The 9305-nt window shown below is 33.4% G+C and overlaps 1 protein-coding gene across 1 annotated transcript; it reads right to left on the bottom strand.

The window, feature by feature from the left end:
* Positions 1–2970: 2970 nt before the first annotated feature.
* Positions 2971–6606, bottom strand: PLL5 (pol-like 5). Its single transcript, XM_011044392.1, has 4 exons — positions 4719–6606; positions 4481–4594; positions 3629–3893; positions 2971–3533 (listed from the first exon to the last, which is right to left on the bottom strand). Exons 1-4 carry the CDS (start codon positions 6408–6410, stop codon positions 3418–3420), a joined length of 2187 nt encoding a protein of 728 aa, XP_011042694.1. The 5' UTR covers positions 6411–6606; the 3' UTR covers positions 2971–3417.
* Between the last annotated feature and the right edge of the window lie 2699 nt (positions 6607–9305).

The raw sequence follows: 9305 nt of genomic DNA on the forward strand, positions 1-9305 counted from the left end.
ACAATATCTCAGGCATTACAACAGGGGACTTGCAGACATTCCAAAATGTTTTAACTGTTGAATGCTCGCAATCGATTCTAAGCACTTAAACTCTAGAGTTTGATGTAATTTTAAAGCAATGAGTTGAGACTTGAAACTCATCTTGTTGCTGAGACAAAACTAATTAATATTAAGATGACCAAACCCCGAGGATTGTACATGGAGTTGAAATCATAAATAAGTGGTCCATGTGCTTCCCTTTATCATCTCTCGATCTTGGCGAAGACCAACCTCCTCATCCTCCTCCCTCAGCCCCTATCTTCTAAAAAAATTATATTTGAACTAATGAATTTTAAAATTTATAATAAATATTTTGTTTTTATTTTATTTTAGTTACTTTTTACTTGGTTTATTAGATTTTTTTATAAAAACATATTTTACTAAAATTACTTATGTTTTTATCGATGAATTAAGTACATCGGTATATTTCAGAGAGTTGAAAAAGAATTACAGAAATGTTATTGTCACGTTCAATCACCAATAAAATTAAATTGTCGATAATAATAAAAAAATCACTAATGAAATTACAAATAATTATTTTTATCAATGAAATGTCATATTTACAGGAAATGTCACTGCCACTATTTAATCCCTAATAAAATTTAACCACCATTGGTAATGATAAAACATAATGGAATTACGAATAATTTTTTTTGTTGGTGAAATATCATAGTCTCGGTAGCAATACCAATAAAATAAAGTGGATATTTTTTCCTTGTTTGACACTTTTTCGTCATATGTAAATCTACAAATTATTACATTGCAAATGAATTGATCCACAGAATAGGAATCACTTAGGAAAGTTTTTTCCAACTAATAGTAACCGCTTGTAACCCTATCGGTAAAAATCATATTGACAAAATTATTGTCTAACTATCGATGGAATATTCCTTCAGTAAAATGTAGAATTCTAATAGTGATACACTAACCAGATTATATCAGTCATTCTGTTAGTAGTGAACATTCATGCAGTGATCCATTCATGAGATCTACATGTGAATTCCTTCTGGATTCGTAATTGATGTATGATACAAGCTTTATAAGTAGATTAACTGGTGATGGAAGAGTATCAAAATCAAGTTCTGTTGAAAAGCAATACAAAACTTTATAATTAGATTGACTGCTAATATTGAAGGATGAGACCTTATGTCCAGAATGCTACATCTCATAATAGTTGAAGATGATGCAACATAGAATCTTACTACATTACTTTAAACGCAATTTTAGCTCGCCTCAAGTGTTTTCTTTACTGCCAAGCGACGTCAAGGGATGGGGGGATGGGGCTAATTGAGAAGTTTTAAGTAAAGAGGGACTCAACTGAAGAGACTTTTTGTTGGGAGCTACAACAAGAATCAATGAATGGTTGGGGGACTAATCAAGAGGTTTCTCCTGTTTTTTAACTAGAATTATACTTACAGATTAAAGGGTAGGTAAAGTTTTGGGTTGAGGACATCCAACTTAAATTCGTATGGAGGATGGTTTTAAAATTATAGCCATAAAAAAAAAAAAAAAACCTCTTACAGCTATATAGATTTTTGCTCTATCAACAGTCAAACAACTAAACGGGGGTTAGGGCTAGTCACTAATGTTTTTGACCTTTGCAGTGGATTGGAATTCTCACCATTAAAATTGAAAAATAAGGAAAATAGTTCAACTGTGTTAATTACTGCCACTTTTATTGCTTAATAATCAGAAGAATAAAAGGCTGAAGAATTCACAAATAAGGTGCTTTGATTCTTGGACATGAGTGAGGTAAAGTGTTTTGCAGGCCCAGATGCATACTGATTAAAATAACGGTCCTGTTCTGCTCATTGCTGAAACTAGAAACCATATCTTTCTTTCTTTTTCAAAATTACCCACATTTTCGTTCATGGTTTGTTTGATATATAGGAACTGATTGAGAATGCAGGCGCGGCTGTAGTGCAACCATGTTTTTAAATAAAAAAATATTATTTTGAAACATGAATTGCACCGCAAAAACTCATTTATAACAGTTAGGAATGCTGCAAAATGGTCAATACCAGCTAGTTGACATTGTTATTAATTTGTTTGTTGCATGAATCGTCATGCATAAGTGAAATGGATGAATACATTAAACCCTCCAAGCCTGACATCACATACAAAAATTACTAGAAAATGAAAGGGATAGGCTACAAGAGAAGCGCATCATTACTGAAAAAAATGTTAGTTTGAAATGAATGACATAATTGTTTTTATGACCGATGAGGTCTGACAACAACCTCGCCATCCCCCTAACCACAGTGCATTTACTATCCAATTTCGAAGTAGTTAGCAGTTAGAGAGATTTATGACCTGCTCAGCCAAGCAAGCCACGCCCCCTGTCTGTAACCTTATCTCAGGGCTATTGTTTTGCTGCGTGGCATAAGCAAGAGACATGTACAACAAGTGTGGATAGTCGAAGAGAATTTGAGGGTTTTAATGCTGATTGGTTGTTAGTGCTGAGAAAGAAGAAGAAAAGAGCAATGGGTTTCTTTGACTTTATGATGGGTCAGCGAGGGATTTGCTTATGACTAGCGCTCCCTCACTCACAAAACCAACCACCGCAAATTGAATTAAAGAACATTTGATTATGACCGGAAAATTCTATGGAATTAACTGAAAGCTACGTTGACTGACTGCAATTTTGGAAAATATCAAATTATATACACAGATCTTTATGACCAAATTGAAGATTTCAACCCTGCGATTTAGGAAGCAAAGTTCTAGCCAATCTTTAAGCGATAAGGTAGTTCATAGCCAGTGTTCACAACGTTGTCAATGGATAGAAAATAGCACAAGAACCATCGTGCTGGCTTAACTGATGGGGGAAATGTCAAAAGCGTGTTTCCAGTAGAATTTGCTGAGTGCTTCTCAGCTTTAAGGTAACCAACGTATCCTTGTTAAACAAAAGGCAAAAAGCTATGATATATGTATAATAACAAGGCCACTGACCACATATTCTCATACAAAAATATGTTGTTCTAGAAAGTATAGATTTCTTTACAAAAAGAAGGGTAGCAAGGAAGCAGATGCTACGTTAGCTGTTGTTGCCAAAACCAATCCCATGTACAAGTGAAAAGGAACAAGGAATGGAACAAAACCCTTTCCGAAAGGAATGCCATTTATTTTTAGAAAATTACAATTTTCTATGACGGTTCATAATCAAGGAGAGAACCAGCTTTTACACCTTTACACTCCTCACCACCCAAGTTGATCGCACAGCTAAGTTCTCAAGATGGAATCCCCTGAGCTTAATTGTCATGTGTGTTACAAAGGTGACCAGGAAAAAGAAGAAAAGAAAAAAAAAAAGCATAAAGGAAATGCCTGATTTTTTCGCAGATGTCTCTATATCTTCTATCTGTATCTTTCTCTACTTTATTATACACACGATCTCCATATCCTTCCCTCTAAAGAAATAACAATGATGGAAACATCATCATGGTACCGCCGTCGATCTCCCTGTGGTATTTGGAGCAACTCGTGGAAGTCCATACCTGCAATTCACAATGAGCAAAGTCACTTTCAGTTTCCATAATTGTTTTTGCTGCTGACAGACAACTCAACTTTCTTATTAATACTTTAACAATACCAGCTTTCTTGGCTGCACGGAACAGAACTTCCTCAACCAGATGTTGAGCTGGATCTCCTTCGGGTTGCAATGTGATGAAAAGCTCAACTTCATAAACAGCTTCTTCATTTGTTAAGTATTGATAAAGCCCATCGGATGATAAAATCAGAAACCTGTCTTTTGGGCCGAGTTTGTGGTGGTAGAGCGATGGTAAACAAGTTATGTAAGGGGATTTGCCAATGTAGTCAATTCTGAACATCTCTAGAAGTGCGTCGTTCCATCTAGGCTGCAGAAGGGAAATAAAAAATGTGAGAAGTGGCGCCGCATTTCAAAAGCAAAAGCACACAAAAACTGCATCGCCAAAATATTCTGTCCTCTCATTTGGCAATACTTTGTTAGCACAAATGGATGATACAAGTATCATTTTTACACTTTATAGTTCTAAACAATCAAATGCTCTGGATGCTCCCCCTACCTGTTCCCCTGCTATTTGTTTAAAATGAGAACATGAGGCAGAGGCATCGTAGTATCCTTCATGTAATTATTTCAAATTCAAGTATCACTGAACCATGTTTCCCTTTTCTTCCCGAATTGATATGTTAGCTATTATATTATTGGCAGTAGTACAAGCAGTTGCACCTTTTTCTCTCAAATGCATTGTTAGTGTTGTAACTTGCTATTCAGAGAAGAAATTAGGAGGAACATCTCCGTGCTAGATATTCCAAGCTTAGTTTTTCCATGCCCCGATGGATACATTTCTCAAGCCATTAGTGATATATCCTTTTGACAACTTAGACCCCGAAAAATGGCAAAAGAACTGAGCTTCTTAACCCAAAAAAAAAAGGAGTCCGAATGTTTAAATTGAGACCATACCTGCTTGAGAAAACCAGCACCAAATGCCCGAGTAACCTTCAATGAACCTTTCACACGGTCATTCAACAAAGCACAAGCATCATCTGGATGTTCATTTTTTATTCTTTGCACTTCCTGAAATGCAGACAACACGGCATTCAGATATAGTTCACACGAATGCAATGAAAACGAAAAGGAGTGAACATGCTAAATTGGTCAGAACAAGATTTCGTTACCACAAACTGAAAGCTAATTATACCTCTTCCACACTGGTGCTATGATCAACACTCAGCTGTGAGGCCGTCAAACTAGGCATTGAATTTGATCTTTCACCATCAGAAGCTTCAAGATCATGCAATGTTTCCTCATTGATTCTTTCCAAGTCCTGTCTAATCTTCCCTAGCCAATAATCAGGCTCTGCCTTCTGTGCTAATACTGCTCGACTATCACCCACATTCATCACATAAACATCTTCGCCCTTCATTAACATCACAAGAACACAAGAACCCATTAAAGCCAGCTCCGGATTCTCCACTAGCATTTTGTCTGCAATATCCAAATATGACTCCTCTGTTTTCTTCAAAGCCTGAGACAAAGCTTCCAACACATCTGCATGGTTTATTGGGCTAGTATCTGATCCCGATCGATTCAATTTCTCCTTTAATCTCTTATCAAGCTCCATTCTTTCCCTGTCCCATTCGCATTTCCATCTCCTCTGATTCTCCTCCCATTTTTTAGCAGCTCCTCTATACTTCCCTTTGGAACTCCTGCTCTTTTTTCTCTTCAAATTCATATCAAAACCAGCTTCCCAACTCGCACTGGGATGATTATCTCGATCCATATACCGATAACATTGATCATTTCCGCAATTCCCATTAGTTTCACTGTTCTGTAACACATTTTCCAATCTTGAATTAGTACTTTCAACAGAATTACTAGTATCTGTTTGAACAGGGGAAGATGCAGGGGCAGATATTTTATCAGAATCAAACTTATCATCCCACAACAAACCTTTAAGCTCTTTATGCACAGCAGAGTAGAGATTGGACAAAAGATAATCAGGCGCATCTGGACCATTGAATCCATCATAAATCCCAACAAAAACCCAACCATGCTCCTCTGATACAACAACATGGACCCTATCCTCCCCTGCTTTTCCTTGAGCCCATTGAAGATTTTGACTCTCTAAAGAATCATCATCCTCTAAACTACCATCACTACTCAGATTAACACTACTTACAGTCAACTCATTCTGCTTCTCTGAACTCAGTATCCACTCAGGTTCTTTAACAACACCAACACCCCCTTTTATAGGAGCTACAACCGAGTTCTGTCCACGAGTTATCTTTTTAGTTATTGCTCTTTGTAAGACTCGAATCAGCGACCTTTTTCCTGATCTGGATCTAAAAGCAAAACCACCGTGGGAAAAGCTTCTTTGAAACTGATCAGAAGTGCCCTTTTCCAGCGGACCCGAGAACAACCCACGATCCAACGGACCTGACATGAATCCTCTCTCAATCGGACCCGACAAGAACCCTCTCTCCATCGGACCTGAACAAGGAATCAGGGCCGAGTTTCCTGTTAAGGGGCCAGAATTGATGGACCCAAATAGACTTCTGGGAATTGGTTGCAGAGGAATCGAAGCAAAAGAAGTTGAGCTCTCAAAAGCAGCAGCTCGATCGATGGTGTTATAAACATAAGGATCGATGAAGGCAGTGGAGAGTGGCGTTGAAGTGTTGGCGCTGACGGAGGCACCGGATATGGTACGGAAGGTGGTTGTTTCCTCTGAGTGTACTTTGGAGGAGGATAATCGGGCGGGGTCAGGTCTCACATAGCAAAAGGAGTGACCTAGACCTTCGTCTAATGGGTTTAGTACCGATATATCCTTTCTCCGGCGAGCATCTCCAATTCCGGTGAAACAGACCGTCAGTTTACCAAAACCGTTTCCCATTAGAATTTTTTTGGTATGAACTGAATCACTGTTAGTTATAGTAATTCATTAGCATAGAGATAAAAGAAAGAGAGAGCAACTGAAGAGAAGCAGAGGTGAAGCTCAGAGAGAGAGAGAGAGGGAGAGATAGAGACACAGATGCGTTGACTTTTGGGTAATTTTTTTTATCAGCTTAGGAAGCAGAAAATGAGGTCTCGCCTTTAGGAGCTAAGGTATGTTACCTCGTAGCCGACTTTTATATATTTGAAAACGTAATTGTGGATATTTTTTAAATTAATATTTTAATATTTTAAATTTTAATTTTTTAAAATTCATTTTAATATTAAAATAATTTAAAAATAATTTTTTTAATTAATAAAAAAACATGTTAAAATTAATTTTCTAACACCTCTTTTAAATCTTCATAAATATTAAGAATAGTTTGGTAGATAAGATAAAAATATAGTTTTTTGCTTTATTGTTTTAGTTTAATCTTGAAATTAGTTTTAAAAAAATGTTTATCTTGGATATATCATATCTAAAAAAAGAATATGCTGTTAAGATAAATTAGTAAAAGATTTAGTTTTATTAAAGCTTAAATTAGTTTAGAGATATATTTATATATAAATAAATAAATTTAAATATTAAGTAAAATATAAAAAACAAAATTTCCTCTCGTCTTATGAAACAACGAGGAGTTTAGTAAATTATTTAAATAAATGATTTTAAATTAAAAAAATTAAAAAAAATAATAATTCAATCTATTCCAGTTAAAAACTCAATTAAAATTAGTTGATTATTTTTAAAAACTTATTTAAATAATATTATTTTTTATTTTTTAAAAAAATTAAAATTGGTTGAGAATGATATATGTAATACATTGCTTCAATCTTATTTTATAATATTATTTGAAATTGTGGTTTAACCATGTTTTTATATTTTTAAAAATATAAAAAATATTATTTTAATATATTTATAAATAAAAAATTTCAAAAAGAGATGCATATCTACTCCCAGATTGAATTTAAGACTAAGATCCTCTCATTTATACTTGGTGCATGTTTAAAATGTGGTTGGAATGTACCTTAATTGTTAGAAAGAAGAAAATAAAAAGGGTCTGCTTTTGCGCGTCTGTGGAGGGGTTGACTAAAGTTACGGGTTTAAGTAAATCTCTAAATTATAGAAATTAATTTAATAATCAACTTCATTAAAGAGCGTTGGATCGCAGACGCTTCTCTCCCTCGGCAAAGATTTGGAAAGATATGCATGGTAGGTAGGCCCACATTCGGGGGGCTATGGAGTGGAACAAGAACATGCTTCCTTTGGAAGCATTTGAGCTGAAAAAATGGCCACCTCTAGTCTTTTCATGTGAGTGTTCGTTATGACAATGCACCCAAATTCCTAATAGTACTTTTCAATTAATAATATATTACTAAATTTATTTTATTTTATAACTTATTAAAATCATACAAAAATATTTTAATTTAATTTTTAAATAAAAATCAATTAAAAAAATTGTGGCATAAAATAAACACAAGTGCATGTATTGTTTTATTCAATTTTATTTTTTAAAAAAATCATAATAAATTAAATAAATACTGGTTCAAATTACAAATCAAATTGAATAATTATCTAATTATATGTGATTAATAACTATAATTAATGGGTGTTGCAAAACAGTCATATTCAAGTAGAATAAAAAATTAGTTATTTATCAAAATATGATTGTTAGTTACCTCAATTAAAAACTTTAATATTTATATAGAATCTTATGATTTTGAATTTTTCTTTTCCAAGAACTCCAATTATTATACAAAAAAGGATTGATTTTAAAAAACTAATGAAATGAACTTTCAGTTTTATCTTTATTTATATCTAATTATTTATGTTTGAATTTAAAATTAAAAAAATATTAATTTAAAAAATAAATATTTTTATATATAATTGTCAAATCCAACTCAAGAATTGATCTAAAAAATAAGTTAGGTTATAAACCCAGCTTATCATAACAATTAAAGTTAATAATTTTTTTAAAACAATTTTGTTTTATTTTTTTATTAAAAGAATTTAAGGATTTACCAACCAGACTAACAAATTCAATATTTTTTATTTATTTAATCTAAAACCCAATCTTATCTAGTGGTCTGATTTATCTACGTGCGTCATATTAAGTTAAAGAAAAGAAATGTAAGAACATCAAATTATCTAAAAGTGGAAGGAGTGAGTAACGCACGCGCTGTGGAAGGGGGTAGGGATCGTATTAGCAAGTGGATGGGTGAATTGAAGGGGGACCAAAAATTCTGCAACTATCAAAAGTCAAAGAGGGACAGCTCTTAAACACGCTTGGTAAAACGTGCCACGGTAACCGCTGGATCGGGAAGAGGGATTGATAAAAGAAAGGGTATGGTGACACCTGGCGTTTAATTACGGCCTCAGTATTGTTTATTTTGTCAACTCGTGGTTTTCTGGGTACGTTCTCCGCAAGCTCTCTTTGACTTTTCCTAGCACACAAAAATAATTCTCTCATAACTATTGTTTTTTATTTATTTTGGTGGGGGGTAGGGTGGTTGCACTCAACAACTGCTTGCTGCTACGACATTACACTATTATATTTAATGCTTATTTATTTTTTATTTTAAAATATTTTTAAAAAATTATTTTTTATTTTTTCCTTTATTTTAAATTAATATTTTTTTTAATATTTACGAATTATTTTCATATTTTTAAAAAATTATTTTTTTTTATTTTTTCCTTGATATTTTTTTAATATTTATACATTATTTTCATATGTACTAATATAAAAATAATTCTAAAAAATAAAAAATATTTTAATATATTTTTAAATAAAAAATATTTTAAAAAAACTGCTACCACAAGTATAAACACTTTCTTAAAATAGTATTATAGTAGAGTTAG

Source organism: Populus euphratica, unplaced genomic scaffold (assembly GCF_000495115.2).
Source record: "Populus euphratica unplaced genomic scaffold, PopEup_1.0 scaffold88.1, whole genome shotgun sequence".
Lineage (NCBI taxonomy): Eukaryota > Viridiplantae > Streptophyta > Magnoliopsida > Malpighiales > Salicaceae > Populus > Populus euphratica.